The sequence below is a fragment of the Aspergillus stella-maris genome, assembly GCF_047715825.1.
Source record: "Aspergillus stella-maris strain CBS 113639 unplaced genomic scaffold BDV14scaffold_10, whole genome shotgun sequence".
In the NCBI taxonomy this organism is placed as follows: Eukaryota; Fungi; Ascomycota; class Eurotiomycetes; order Eurotiales; family Aspergillaceae; genus Aspergillus; species Aspergillus stella-maris.
In genome coordinates, this window is record NW_027396804.1 from 148,334 (window position 1) to 162,680 (window position 14,347).

The following is a 14,347-nucleotide window of genomic DNA, read 5'->3' on the forward strand; positions in this document are numbered from 1 at the left end:
GAGTCCTGATGTGACGGGGACCTTGGGCTGGTATTCCCAGCCTCTGCAGCATTTTTCCCGGCATTCTCTTCTTCCCTTCTCCCTCCACCTGCTGCTCTTCCTACAGTTCCCGGCTGTTCCAGTTCGATCTACTCCAACCAGCCAGTCAGTGACTGCTGCATCTCGGATTCCCACGGGAACACCAATCACACTTGTGGCTGTCTGTCAGACTCTCTCTCCCTGGGCTGCACAGCTTGCACTGTAGCTGTGCTTTGTTTTTCCACTGACCACCCCTCCCCCCGCTATTCTCTTCGCTGCTCTTGATCCTTCTCTTCCCTTCCTTCCTCTCATCTTCCTCTTCCTCCTCCCTTCTGCCTGATTTCCTACTGGTGTTGTGTGTGCGATTTATTCTTACCACTTCATCTCTACTGCTTCTCTTGTTATTTTGTTGTCAATCTGCCGTTTCGTGTTGGAACGCACAAGACTTGTGGCTTACACTTAAAGCGATCTTCAGCCGACGTCTATCGACCATACCAAGTAAGTTGCATCTCGCTATTTTGTCTCCCTTGGCAAGCGCTGTTGTCAAAATTTGTCAACTTTCGTTTGGGCCATTGCGACTTCTCAGGTATCTTTGTCTGCTGCTATCCGGAACCATAAGCCCGGATGGTACCCTTGATGCCTGGAATGTCCATCTCAATGCCTCGCTTCACGTACACAAGCTCCATGAAGCCTGCCACCCCTTGCTCTCTGCTCGTTTAATGTGCGATTTCCTCTGTTGGACTTGTATGGGCAGTCTGGAACCTCCACGCTAGGGCCGCCTCGGAAGCGCCCTATCCCCCGGGTCCTCTTGCCTGCTCCGTACTTATGGAGCTCCTGCCCCATCCCAGTCACATGACGCTACTCCGAAATCGCGCACCCAAGGTTCACCTTGCGCAGATCGATTGTCGGAGTCTCGCAGCTCCAACACTTCCCTGTCCTGACCTTTTACAACCCCCGATCATTTTCTTTGATTCTTTCTTTCTTTTCTTCTTTTGATTCCCTTTTTGTTTTTCTCCGCGCAGATGCCTTACGGAGACGACTACTACGATGCTGACCGCGCGCAGCGCGAGAGGTCGCGATCCCCCCGTCGTCGATCTCGCAGTCCTCGACGAAGCCGCCGTTCGTACTCCCCTCGCAGTCGATCCCGGAGCCGTGATCGTGACGATTACCGCCGCAGCGACCGCCGTTCTCGCTCTCCTATGAGTACTGCCCAAGGCCCTTCAGGAGGTCATTCGGGATACAGTGGACGTGGTGGTAGTTATCCGCCGCCACCTAGATCGTTTGAGGATCGTGCCGTCGCCAAAGAACAAATGATGCAATCAGTGCGCGACTCTTCCCAACAGGACCGTCGAGTCTATGTTGGGAACCTTTCGTACGATGTCAAGTGGCATCATCTTAAAGATTTCATGAGACAGGGTGAGCAGGGTCATATCGTGCTGGTAGTGCGATGAGCATCTTTTTATGGGATTGGAATCAGTGGCTGACTTTGGGGGATCCTCTTTCCGCGCCGTCTTACAGCTGGAGAAGTTATCTTTGCCGACGTCTTGCTTCTTCCCAATGGAATGTCGAAGGTGGGCGCCAATGATTAGCGTGATGGTTCTTTTCTTTTGTTTCTGGTTTCTTGTTTTACCCCCGTTGGTTCGATTTGCATGGACTGTTTGGGTTGACGGGCTGGGCCTGGCCGTCCGGGATTATTGTAGGGATGCGGGTGAGTTATGCCATTCCATGCCTTTCCATACAGAAGCTGACCAGCAATAGGATTGTGGAATACGCAACCAGGGAGCAAGCACAGAATGCTGTCAACACGCTCAGTAACCAAAACCTGATGGGACGTTTGGTCTACGTTCGCGAGGTATATAATATCTTCTTCTTTGTCCGAATGAATCTAATACCCTGTGTTGCTTTCAGGACCGAGAGCCTGAGCCCCGATTCTCAGGTGGTCCCTCTCGTGGAGATTTCGGTGGCCCGGGTCGCGGTGGCTTTGGCTACGGCGGTGGTGGTGGTGGTGGTGGCCACGGCGCCGGCGGCCGACAACTCTACGTCTCCAACGTATGCTTTCTCTCCCCCTTTTGAGTATTATGTGGTGCCATCTGCATGGGCATGTATATTGATGTGATGGTGATTTTTAGCTTCCTTTCAATGTTGGCTGGCAAGATTTGAAGGATCTTTTCCGCCAAGCAGGTAAGCTTCGGATGCCAGGTTTTGACAGTTCCTTCTGTTCCCTGCCATCTACCAACCCCCCTCGGATTAACCACCCCGACGATATTAACTTTCCTACTTGATACAGCTCAGCAGGGTACCGTCATCCGTGCCGATGTTCACACCGACGCTTCTGGACGTCCTAAGGGCTCTGGAATCGTCGCCTTCGAGTCGCCCGAAGATGCTCGCAACGCTATCCAGCAGTTCAACGGATACGACTGGCAAGGCCGCAACCTCGAGGTCCGTGAAGACCGCTTTGCAGGCTCCGGGCCGGGCATGCGCGGTGGCTTCGGTGGCCGTGGTGGTTTCGGCGGGTTCGGTGGTCGTGGAGGCTTCGGCGGCCGCGGAGGCTTTGGAGGTGGCTTCCGAGGAGGATTTGGCGGTGGTGGTGGTGGAGGCGGCGGCTATGGCGGTCCCCCCTCTGGTCCTGGATTTGAGGGCGGTGCCTCGGCTGCCCCTAACCCATTCACCGACTTCGCTACCTCTGGAGGTGATAAGAGTGATGTGATTTACGTCCGCAACGTGAGTATTCGAACACAACCAGACTTTGTACATTCACTGACATGTAACAGCTGCCCTGGTCTACATGCAACGATGACCTGGTTGACCTCTTCTCAACCATCGGAAAGGTCGACCGTGCTGAGATCCAGTACGAGCCCAACGGTCGCTCCCGTGGCACTGGTGTCGTTCAGTTCGACAGCGCCGACACTGCGGAGACTTCCATCGCCAAGTTCACCGGCTACCAGTACGGCGGACGTCCCCTTGGCATCACCTTCGTCAAGTACATGAACCCTGGACCTCCCCCGGGCGACGTCATGGACGACGCTCCTCCCAGCGGCCTTACCCAGGGCGATATCATGTAAATTTAGCGTCTTGTCTCTGCTTACACCTTCAAGGTGACTTGAGGGGGGCGCAAAAAGTCCACCAGGTGCTTTTCGCTATACGATGGCTCATCAATGGGCTGTTCAACGGCGTTACATGAACTCTACATCATTTGGTAGTAGTCAATAGTATGGATATGTTGTAGCTCGCTTGCTACATGAATTTACAAATCTCTCTAGCAGTCCTAGAGAAGGCGTCTTTATCAGTTTTGGAGATCTCATTCGTCTTATCGTAGACTTTTATCAAAGACCTATATCGTAACCCCATAAGCCTCTAAGGCAACACCACCCCAAACCCCCCTCTTCTGATCCTCACTTAACTCCCTCCTCTCCAAGATACCCTCAACAACCGCCCTCCACCGCCCCCAAGTAACCTCATTCCCACCCCCACCGACATTACAAACGGGCCAGTCCGAGCCGAACATTACTCTCTCCGCGCCAAAGGCGTCAAAGACGACGTCTGTCCAGGGCTGCAAAGCGTCGATGAGAAAGGGGATGTCTGGGTCGGTCTCTGAGGATAGAGGAGGGAGCTCGGAGAAGGCACCGGAGAGCTTCATGTATGTTGTTTTGTACTGGGACATGGCCGTTATGTGGGATTTCCATTGGAGGAAGTCTGGATGTGTGGTGGTGGACTCGGACTGGAGGCGGAGGTTTGGTTTGCAGAGGTGGTCTGTACAAGTGCAAAAAAAAAAAAAAAAAAAACATAGGTCAGCAAACACAACCGTAGCAATAGATATCTGGTGAGTGAAGATGAGAAGAAACATACTGATCACAATCCGAACACTCTTCCCCTCCTCGACCCCCTCATAAGCCCTCAACATCTCAACAGCCTCCTCCAACTGCCAGATTCCACCCTGCCGCGCATCAACGCCCAAGTCGAATGTGAGTCCTTGCCGTCCAAGCCACTTCAACCCCTCGATAAATGGCTTCTGCAGCATAGTGCCAGCTTCCTTATCCTGAGCCAGGTACCGAACCCCACAGACCCGCCTCCACACCTCGTCATTACCCGCTCTCGCTTTCACAAGACCCATGTACTTCTCTAACCCTGCCGGTCCAGCCGGAACAGGCGCCCAGGGGACGATTCCCAGTACGAGACTCTTGTCATCGCGTGTATGGCCCTCGCCGGGAATAGGTGTTCCGCGCGCAATGCGCGATAGGAACGAGACTTCGTCTAGGGCATGCGTCCAGCCGTGGGTTCCTGTCTCGGTCACGGTCGAGAGACGGTCTGTTTCGAGGAATATGAAGCCGCGCAGTTGTGCCGAAGCATCATTTGAAGCGGACTTGTATTGCTCGACTGAGTGGGAGGTTCCGAGGGGACCGGGCTCGGAGGGGTTGTACCAGGCTAGACTGGGGAGGTGGGATTCTGGGAAGAGGTGGATGTGGGAGTCCACGATAGGGAACTTAAAGGTGTTCGTCATGATCTAGGTGACTTGAACGTGGATTTGCTTTGGCATATGGACTAGAAAAGAAGGAGGAAAAAGAGGATATATTGGAGCTATCGGGGGTAAATTGGAGGTGGAATTACCCGTCGGGTGATTTTAGACCGAAGTGACGAAAGGCTTCCATGCTGAATATCTTGGCCATGTTTGTTGGAGCATAAAGTAGGGACCACCTGGGTAATCTCGAGAGCTTGAAGACAGCAGGGTACTCAGATGAAGGAATATAAGACTGAGGCGTGACCACTGGGGGCGTGACCTTGAGCTCCTTCCTTTCTTTCTTCAACGCTCAACCCCGCATTTACCATGATCAACCTCTACTGATCTTCGTCATAGGTTCCGCGCACATTCCGTCTCGATTCCGCTCCAGAATCTTTGGTTCTGATCTCTCCGCACAATTGAATTCCCCAGGTCATCTTTATACGCCTCTAAGTTCCAAGTACCGTGAAACGCATCTGCCGTAACCGAGGCTGCAGCCCGGGGGGCTCAAAGCTCCTCGGTCGTATAACCCCTCAACCCAGGCTGATTGGACCATGCAACTCTGGACCTGGCTTATCTGCATCATGCTGAAACTTACCTGAAGACCGGAGCTATCGAATTTCTCCACTGTTTCCTTCTTCTGGCCGCAACTTTGGGTCGGCCTCTGGCAGGCCATGAGCCCATGACCCCTCCCCGGGCGGAGATCGCGTTCCCCTCATTCCATGTGCGGCTTCTTGTTTGAGAGGTCGAGCGAATGATTGTCGACTTGGCAATCCGCTGCATGAGGAGGGGTTGGACTTGCTACATATTTAGGAGAGCGAACGGTCGTCTTGGGATCTTTTTTTCTGCTTTCGATTCTGCTTCTGCTTTTGATTCTGCTTCTGCTTTTGCATAGCTTTGGTCGAATCATTGAAGCAGTCTACTTCAAATTTATCAACCGCAAAGAACGAAAAGACGAAAGATATTCAGTGAACATGGCCGCTCCTGAGATCCCAAAGAAGCAGAAGGCTGTCATCTATGATGCGCCTGGCACTGTCTCGACCAAGGTCGTGGAGCTAGACGTCCCTGAGCCTGGTGCTAACGAGGTATTGATCAATCTGTGAGTGAACATTATTGATACAACAGCGGCTGAAATCTCGGGTCCTGTGCTCGAGTTCAGTTGCCCCAGCGTAGTACTGAGGCTGACAAATTGCTTGTGTAGTACTCACTCCGGGGTGTGTCATTCAGATTTCGGTGTCATGACCAACACTGTATGTACCGCAGCTCAATCTTTGGTCCCGTTATTTGCGCATTGGTGCTGATAGACTATAGTGGAAAATCTTACCTTTCCCTACTCAACCCGGACAAGTCGGTGGCCACGAGGGTGTCGGAAAGGTGGTGAAGCTCGGCGCAGGCGCAGAGGCATCAGGATTGAAGATCGGAGATAGAGTTGGGATTAAATGGATTGCCAGCGCATGTGGGCAATGTGGTACGTACAAGCACATACCTCGAGGCCCTGGCACTTTGCTTGCAGCCTGCGAAACTCTTAGCAGTTCAGTTACTAACAGCTGCCCAAAGCACCCTGCCAGGACGGCGCCGATGGTCTGTGTTTCAACCAGAAGGTCTCAGGATACTACCACCCAGGAACATTCCAGCAGTATGTTCTCGGCCCGGCGCAATATGTCACACCCATCCCAGAGGGTCTCTCCTCTGCCGAAGCCGCACCCCTGCTCTGCGCCGGCGTAACAGTTTACGCCTCCCTCAAGCGCTCCAAAGCCCAACCAGGTCAATGGATCGTCATTTCTGGTGCCGGTGGTGGTCTCGGTCACTTGGCCGTTCAAATTGCATCAAAGGGCATGGGCTTGCGCGTGATTGGCGTTGACCACGGTAGCAAGGAAGAGCTTGTTAAGGCCTCAGGCGCAGAACACTTTGTCGACATCACCAAGTTCCCAACAGACGATAAATTCGAGGCCATCGCTGCACACGTCAAGTCACTTACAACAAAAGGCCTTGGGGCACACGCCGTCGTCGTCTGCACGGCATCAAACATCGCTTACGCTCAATCCCTCCTGTTCTTGCGATACAACGGCACAGTTGTCTGCGTCGGTATCCCTGAAAACGAACCGCAAGCTGTTGGAAGCGCGTTCCCAGGCTTGTTTATCGGGAAGCACCTCAATATCACGGGTTCGGCTGTAGGCAACCGTACCGAGGCCATTGAGACAATGGAATTCGCGAGCAGAGGCGTTATCAAGGCGCACTTTAGAGAGGAGAAGATGGATAAACTTACGGAGGTTTTCAAGGAGATGGAGGACGGCAAGTTGCAGGGACGGGTTGTTTTGGATCTCTCGTAGATACGGTATTTACCCCAGAGACCGGAGGAAACTTGTCATTGTATCATGAGGTATGTAGTTATGCAGCAGTTTCTCGAATGTTATCACCCTTTTGACCGGTGAATGTTGCTCGTTCCTTTTAATACCTAATCTTTTGATATTGGACTGCGCTGCGTAGGGACACCTTCCCGCCAGTCAGCAATTCTCCCGTATCTCACTGTCTTGGAAGGAACCCAAGCTAGTCGGACGAAGGTCGTGCCTTCCTCGTGAACAATAAACCAGTCGTGGTCTGCGAAGGAAAGAGCAACCCCGCGCTGGTTGCCTGGGACACCCTCGCGCCTTCCTAATTAGATATGAGGTTCTGTGTCTTATTTAGGCGGGTGTAGCCCTGAGGGAAATCTGACGCTCCTTCCTAGCTGCTCGGTGTGCCTGGTTTGGGTGTGCGGCTTGGGTTGGGTTATGTTTGCTGGCTTACTACCTACTCATGCTCCTAGGTGATTTCACGAAGCGGTATGGGATTATACATAACTAGGGGAGAATGATGAGTCATGGAGCTTGATAATGAGTTATAGCAAGTGCAGTATATGTTGAGTAAGATATAGTTGGTATATGTATGCGGCAGCCCAGTGGGCAGACCAGCCGTCCAGCAGCTGAGCACGACCAAACACAGTTGGTATGCAAGCAAAGCAAGCAAATAAAACAGCGACAAGCACAAAATAACAAGGTAAATTGACATGGGAGGACAAAAAATGAAAACCGGATTATCTAACCCTCTTCCTCTTCTCACTCTCCCCGGTCCCGTCTTCCTCACTGCTCGAGCTCCGTCCACCACGCTTCCTAACGCTCCCCGTTCCCCTCTCCGCAGCCCTAACGATCCCCGCCAACTTATGTATGAAACCCCTCGGCGCACGATTAACCTCGACTCTCCGTAATACAGTCTCCAGTCGCTCGCGGAAGGGGTATAGAGCTTCACCGGGAAGATCAGAAAGGGCATCAAGGCAGAAATGATCATCTGCGTTGTCTTCTTGACTGCCGATAAGGAGGTAGTACAAATTGCGATCTTCTCCGTCTTCTTCGTCCGAGGAGTCCGTTGTAAATGCTGTTCGGCCGAACTGATTATTGGCTAGGCCGTCTTTGTTCCGGGAAGTTATGTCTTCGAGTAGGGAAGTAAGCGTCTTTGCGGCGATTTGGAGGCCGTGAGGGGTGCGGTTTATGATGTTCCGGTGGATATTCAGGGCATTTGTGCGAAGAGTTGACAGAACGGTGTTGAGGGCCCTTTCACCCCGTTCGGCGCCTGGTTTGAGCGTTTGACAGTACTTGTCGAAGGATGATAGAGCCTTTCTGGACCGCTCGAGGACTTTGTCGAAGTATATGGCTGCACAAGCGCCAGGCGGCATGGCCTTGCAGAGACTTGCGAAGACGCTGTCGTCGTGGACGGCTAGTCGGAAGAGTGTGGCCTCGAAGTCTCCCTGGACAATGCACTGCTCTGGCGTACGTTTCCGAAGTCTCTTGCCCATGTCGTCTTCGGGCTCGACGATGTCCGGACGAAATCCTTCGGGGAGAACAGAGGTGCTGAATGCTGAAAGAATGTCTCGCACTCTTTGAGTCCTGCTCATTCCGCCTTTTTCTACTATGGAGCGGAGGTACGGCCAGTTCAATCGCTTGGCAACCATCTCCAGTGCGTGGTTGTTCGTGGGGTCTGAAAGGAAGTGTTCGATTCGCGGTAGGCCCTGCGCGTGTCCGTCGCTAGAGAGAAGGATCTTGGAGGGGGTTGGAGGAGCAGAGACGAGCTGTCCTCGGAGTTGATCGAGAAGCCACTGCTTTGAAGAAAGTCATTAGCAAGCCTGTTCCTCTCAAAGCCCCCTCAAACACAAGCTCTGACAGGGAAGAGAAGATGAGGAAAAGAGAACTCACAAAAATATGTGGGCAAGCAACATCCCTTCTTCCCCGAAAAGCCGCGCAAGTGCAAGTATAGTCCCCTTCTTCATCCTCATCACCATCGATCCTCACCCTAACCCTCTCCCCAAAAACAAACTCGTAACCCTCCCCCTCAAGCCCACAAAACAGCACCTCGAAATCCGTCGTCAACCCCAGTAACGCCCGCGCCTCAGTTTCACGATCAAGTCCCGACCCGCGAAGATCGTAGACAAGTCCTGAGGGCGCTCTAAGCGCAGCAAGATCTGTCCTTCCCCTCGCCATGGTCGACCCACCGCTTACTGGAGACGTACGAGTACCAGTACCAGTGGACGAATCTGTATCTGTACCCGTATCTGAGTCTGTGTCAACAGAACCACGAATCGAAAGACTAGAGAACTGCCCCGTAGGCGTCGACATTTGCGTTCGATGTCGACTGTCGAGCTCCTAGCCAGCTGCAGCAAGCAAACTTCGAAGTGAAGACCTAGTCTAACAGCAAAGTAGAAGCACAGATCCCGTTAGCTCTGTCAGAAGCTCATCTGGTAGGTAGTTTTGGTAGTTTCGGTGTACCAAGCTATAAGCCTGACCCAAACAACAAGCCCATAATGCGGGTCTTGCTCGCCGTTTTCACTCTCCATGCTCACCCCTGTCATGTCAAGAGAATGATTCACGGCTGAAGAGAGCTGAGAGAGGCACAGACCACTGCCTGCTAGGTTGTCTGTGCTTTGAGTCTGCGGCGTCTGTGGTAGCTTGGTTGTGCGTTGCGGCTTGTGGTTTTGGTTGTGGTTGTGGTTGTTGTTTCCAGTGGATGGGACTGGGTACGGTGTACTCGCGGTGCCGCATGACGACAGAGCTGAGTGGCTCGTGTCATGGATAGTAGGTAGATCATAAAGAAAAAGGATAGCAGTGGACTCGGAGTACCCGTACCCGCTCGCTGAGGCACATGAAAGGGAAGGAGGGTGACGTTGAGACTGGACGGGGAGGAACTGTTGCCGCAGCAGGGCGTACTTGAGGCTTTCTTGGGTGTGGGAAGGTGTGGCACAGGTGGCGTGGGACATTCGTTGTTTGGATGAGATTTCTTTTTTTCTGTCTAATCTAATGGGATTGGATCTATCTTGGGAACTAATTTATGACTCTGACTTGATTAGTTCGTAGGGAAGAAACGTTGGTTGGATTATTAAGTACTAGATAGAGCCCTAACCATCCATCCACACCCAAACAACAAAACAAGCAGATGACCACAGAAAAAGGGTATAGTAGAAGTAAAGAAATTCGTGAGTCATGACCATACTGTATACACTCTAACCAAGTTCCTACTTACTCCTCCGGCACAGTAGCCGGCTGTCTCGCCGCATTCCGCTTCTTCGCATCCTCCAGAGCCTTCCGCAGGCGTTCCCGATGCTCGGGGTCGCTGTCCATTTTTCTCGCGGCAACGCCAATCGTGCTAGCAGGTCGCACAGGATTAGGCAGCGAGACATCATAGAGCTGGCTAACAGGAATAACATCCTTGGGGACCGGGATGTCAGGGAATGGCGTTCTCCCCAGGGTCCGCAGAGCATCATTGATGCTGCTTGTGATCTTGGCAGGTCCCACACGCACGCTTTGCAGCTTGTCGCGGATGCTATCCTGGATCTTAGCGTCCTCTTTCTTTTTCTCCGCCTCGAGCTGGCGGAAAACCTCGGGCTCTGCGTTGGAATAGCGGGCTTCAGCGACGGAAACGCTGTAGTCTGCGTTGTTGAGGGCGGAGTCGGCGACGCCGAAGCTATGGAGGATCGATTCGGAGTCTTTGCGAGCGCATTCGACGAGGCTGTGGACAGACTTGAGGATCTGTTCGATCTCTGCGTCAGGGAGCCCTGATGTACGGATGGCGGCTTCGTCGACTTTGTTGACTTTTGCGGAGATGTCGTCGAGGAGGGATTGGTTCTCGCCTAGGCCGAGCATGATGGCATCGTCGAAGAGATCCATGAGTTTGTTTGCTCGGTCATCGCGAGCTTGTGCAGCTTCGAGGATGTTGCGCTTCTCCATTTGGTCAAATTCGTTGTCTAGCTTCTTCAGTGCCGCAGAGTCGCCCATGAAAACAAGAGGACGTCGTTCAGCCTTCTTACGTCGGCGCTCACGGTCTAGGGCAATCTCCAGCCGCTTGTGGTGCCTGATCTCGAGCCTATTATGGATCTCATTCACGATCTTCATAGTCTGCAATATGCTGTGTTTGTCAGTGCCATCGTCCTTGCTGCTGTTCTCACGGACAAGCTGGCTGAGCGCAGAGTCATAGTGGACTTGAAGAGTCGAGATCTCGTCTTCCAACCGCTTATCCACCGGCTGATACACGTTGGCGATGAAATCTTCGAGGTCGTACCGTTCCTCCTCAAGCTGAGTACGAGCTTCTGATTGCCGGAACTCTTCTTCCAGGATGTTAATATCCGCATATCCGATCTCTTTCTCGTTGAACAACGCATCTATATGGCTTTCTGATTCCTCCTGGCGCTTCATGCGCTCGTGGTCTAAATTATCCCTGCGGCTCTTCGTGGCCGCTTCCCAGGACTTGAACGTTTCCCGCACAAAACTGAAATCGTTAGGGAATCTCTCCAGGTCTTTTCTGACAGTCGAGTGCAGCAGACTCTCAGAGTGCTTATTGACTGGGGAAGAAGTGACTTCCCGCAACTCTTCAACCGGTCCAGGAGGCTTACCCTGCCGCAGAGAAGGTGGAAGAGGCGGGACCGTCGAAGTTGGAAGTGGACTTTTCCGATAGTTGACACTCTTCTCGCGGATCAGGCCAACAAACGTCTCATCATGTTCTTGCTTGATTGACGTCGACGAGTCGGATCTTGATCGATTACCTTCCGCCGGCGCTGGCGTCAACGAGTCTGCCATAACACGCCCACTTTCGGCCTGCGCCTGCCGCAAAGCAGAATACGCCTGGTATGCTGGACGGTTAATCTCTAACTTCTCAGAACCTCGTTGAGGTCCCTCGGTATAACGGAAGGGAGTGTAGATCCGTTGCGGAGGGTTTGTCGTAAGCGGGGAATACATGGTCTTGCCATCGTCGATTTGAGGCGGCACAGTTGAAGGGCGCAGCGCGTGAGCTGCAACAGCACTGCTCGCACTGTACTTGTGTCCGCCTGGATTTGACGCTGACCTGTGAAGGGTCGGTGGCGCAGGTGTGTGAAGCTTGGGAAGTATAGGGCGTCCGCCTGGGCTATAAGCACCATCTTCTACCTCAGCCATATCATCCGCCTTGTTGGCCGGCCTGAAGTAACCCTCTTCAGTCTCAACCGGTATCAACCCTGACTCATCTGGAGTTGGCTTTGGTCTGGTCTCTTCAGGCTCCTTGACTGGACTTTCAACAATAGCCGGCTGCTTCGGGGTTTCCACAATAGTCTTGGCCTCGTGCTCAATACTGTACAAAATCTCGCGCAGCTTCGTTTCCTTAGCCACAAATGCCGTGAATATCTTGAACCGCTCCTCATCAGAATCCGCAACGGCCTCTGTCCGCAGCATTGCAACATAGCGCTCCAGAGACGACTGCGACCAGGAATCGAGATCCTCATAGCGGTCAACCTGCCTAGAAGGCGGCCGAGGGGACTCGGTTTTCTTCGCGGGCTCATTGGCTACAGCTTTCGCCACGCCAGCTTCGTTGATAGTTGTTCCAATTCCAGATGCGGCTGATATTGACTGCTTGAACGTGGTTTCGGCCGGGCTTGGAGTCATGTGAGGAGAGACCGGCTGTGGCTCAACTTTTGGGCTATGTTGTATCGACGAGGATCTGTCGTCTGTTGAGATAGGCTTGTTCCAGGCATCAATGACTCCATCGATATTTTCTGAGCTAGCAAGAAGAGAGGTGGTAGTGTAATCCGAGCCAGTCGTATCCATTCTAGCTGGAGGAGGTGGGTGAGAGTCCTGGCGACTCCCTGAGCTGGCAGGTGACTGCGTATGATATTGAGACGATTCTGCGCTTGCCGCCGGTTTCGAAAAGTCTGGATTCGAAAGGGACAGATTCGAAGACTGGGTGTTCGGTAGCACGCCGATAAAGCCAGCCTCGTGGCTCAGAGGCTGCTCGGGCACATAACTAAACGGACGATCTCTTCTCGGCTTGAAGGCGTCTACATCGTCAACATTCCCAGGGACGGGGGACAAGTGCTCCCAATCAGACGGGCCACCAAACCCTAGTGCAGAAGCACCGGTTGGGATAACTAAAGGGCTCGCTTTTGGGGGCAACGGTGGGCCAGTTACTGGAAGAGTTCCAGGTGCTGGAGACTGTGACGAAGGTCTCTCTGGCAGGTAAGAGCTAGGCTGTGTACTGAAGTTCTGGTAATACGCAGTCGTCGGTTGCGCCGGGGGAGGACCTGACTGGCTGGGAGACGTAACCGAAGGGTAGTACTGGCTAGGAGGCACTTCGGTATGAGCTGGAGGGGGGCTCTGAGTAGAACCGGTACTTGGAGGATAATACTGATTTGGGTATGTTGCGGGTGGAGGTTGATTCCACGTCTGCTGAGGTTGCGCGGGTGCATTATAACTTGTCGCATCGACTGGTGGAGGCGGCGGTGGTGGTGGAGGTGGAGGAGGCACTGAAGCTGCCGGTTGTTGAGAGGCATAATGGGGATCTGATGCCCAATGCTGATAGTAGTCTTGACCTCCATAGCTCGGCGCAACTGGTGCCGGCTTATAGGGATCCGCGGAGCTGACGGCCGGAGATTGGGCACTTGCCTGCTGACCAGTAGCACTCGAAGGTCGAGGCTAGAGACAAAATACTTAGCATAGATACAAAACAAATCAACGCGACACTGAAACATACCGGCAACGGAGGAGGGGGCGGGGTCTGCAGGTGGTTTTGCCTATTGTAGTTTACCCCCCAAGCCGCAGTATTGACGCCCACAAAGCCAGCTATCGGAGACGCACTTGTGCCGGGATGTGCTAAAGGCCCATAGCTAGGCCCGTAACTACCGGTGCTTGGATTGTATAGCGGTGGAGGTGGCGGAGGAGGCGGGGGGCTCGCTAGGCCGCCAGGAGAATGCCCTCGCGGCGGCCTCGGGGGAGCTGCGGGAACTCGCCATTCTGGGGCTGGAGGCGCAGAGGTCGGAGGCCGGTGAGAGCTCGAGTATTGATTTGAGCTGGGCATAGTCTCGAGACGAGCTCTGTTGGAGCGCGTGGAGCGCTATTGCGAGCGGACGATCAGGGGAGATGCGATTGTTGACACAGTGCGGGGAAGGACTATGCGAATCGTTGAGCGACTGGAAAAGAGGCTCGAGCCCGCGAGGTGTCCAGAGGATCAAGAACGTATATATCTATCGAGCGCAAGCCCTACCGGGACCTTTGAAGGTGCTTTGGAATAGGAGAAAGAAGAAAGAAGCAGGAGAGGTGGCCGTAGGCGGAGTCGATGGCTGAGCACAGAGCACAGGCTTGACTACGCTGCCTCCAGTAAAGATATTCGTAGCTCTCCACAGAAGCTAATTTCCTTCGTCTTTGTCTGTCTTTCTCAAGGCGTTTTCGAGATCCAGACCGCTCCTCAAGCTTTGAAGTTGAGCTTTCTCCCAGCTATGCGCTTGGTGTTTTACGGTGACGAGACATCGGCTGACTCGCATGCAAGTGACGACGAACTGCGGCGGGCCGTCAC

The 14,347-nt window shown here is 53.3% G+C and overlaps 5 protein-coding genes across 5 annotated transcripts; 2 read left to right on the forward strand and 3 right to left on the reverse strand.

Annotated features, from left to right (window-relative positions):
* The first annotated feature begins 493 nt into the window (after positions 1 to 493).
* Positions 494 to 3,304, forward strand: BDV14DRAFT_168184 (RNP domain protein). Its single transcript, XM_073767805.1, has 8 exons — positions 494 to 1,434; positions 1,537 to 1,589; positions 1,719 to 1,726; positions 1,777 to 1,870; positions 1,927 to 2,067; positions 2,148 to 2,199; positions 2,306 to 2,739; positions 2,790 to 3,304. The coding sequence occupies exons 1-8, from the start codon at positions 1,041 to 1,043 to the stop codon at positions 3,078 to 3,080; spliced, it is 1,467 nt and encodes a 488-aa protein (XP_073631014.1). The 5' UTR covers positions 494 to 1,040; the 3' UTR covers positions 3,081 to 3,304.
* A 45-nt stretch (positions 3,305 to 3,349) lies between these two features.
* On the reverse strand, positions 3,350 to 4,516 carry BDV14DRAFT_197285 (uncharacterized protein; the record flags this gene model as incomplete). The annotated part of the gene is made up of 2 exons (XM_073772638.1): positions 3,350 to 3,768; positions 3,865 to 4,516. The coding sequence occupies 2 exons, from the start codon at positions 4,514 to 4,516 to the stop codon at positions 3,350 to 3,352; spliced, it is 1,071 nt and encodes a 356-aa protein (XP_073631015.1).
* An 822-nt stretch (positions 4,517 to 5,338) lies between these two features.
* BDV14DRAFT_8028 (zinc-dependent alcohol dehydrogenase) lies at positions 5,339 to 6,928 on the forward strand. Its single transcript, XM_073777561.1, has 4 exons — positions 5,339 to 5,612; positions 5,715 to 5,763; positions 5,825 to 5,981; positions 6,071 to 6,928. Exons 1-4 carry the CDS (start codon positions 5,488 to 5,490, stop codon positions 6,841 to 6,843), a joined length of 1,104 nt encoding a protein of 367 aa, XP_073631016.1. The 5' UTR covers positions 5,339 to 5,487; the 3' UTR covers positions 6,844 to 6,928.
* Positions 6,929 to 7,531: 603 nt separating this feature from the next.
* Positions 7,532 to 9,273, reverse strand: BDV14DRAFT_8038 (uncharacterized protein). The gene is made up of 2 exons (XM_073777563.1): positions 8,737 to 9,273; positions 7,532 to 8,642 (listed from the first exon to the last, which is right to left on the reverse strand). The coding sequence occupies exons 1-2, from the start codon at positions 9,154 to 9,156 to the stop codon at positions 7,584 to 7,586; spliced, it is 1,479 nt and encodes a 492-aa protein (XP_073631017.1). The 5' UTR covers positions 9,157 to 9,273; the 3' UTR covers positions 7,532 to 7,583.
* A 631-nt stretch (positions 9,274 to 9,904) lies between these two features.
* Positions 9,905 to 14,341, reverse strand: BDV14DRAFT_168189 (uncharacterized protein). The gene is made up of 2 exons (XM_073767806.1): positions 13,529 to 14,341; positions 9,905 to 13,470 (listed from the first exon to the last, which is right to left on the reverse strand). The coding sequence occupies exons 1-2, from the start codon at positions 13,850 to 13,852 to the stop codon at positions 10,054 to 10,056; spliced, it is 3,741 nt and encodes a 1,246-aa protein (XP_073631018.1). The 5' UTR covers positions 13,853 to 14,341; the 3' UTR covers positions 9,905 to 10,053.
* Positions 14,342 to 14,347: the final 6 nt, after the last annotated feature.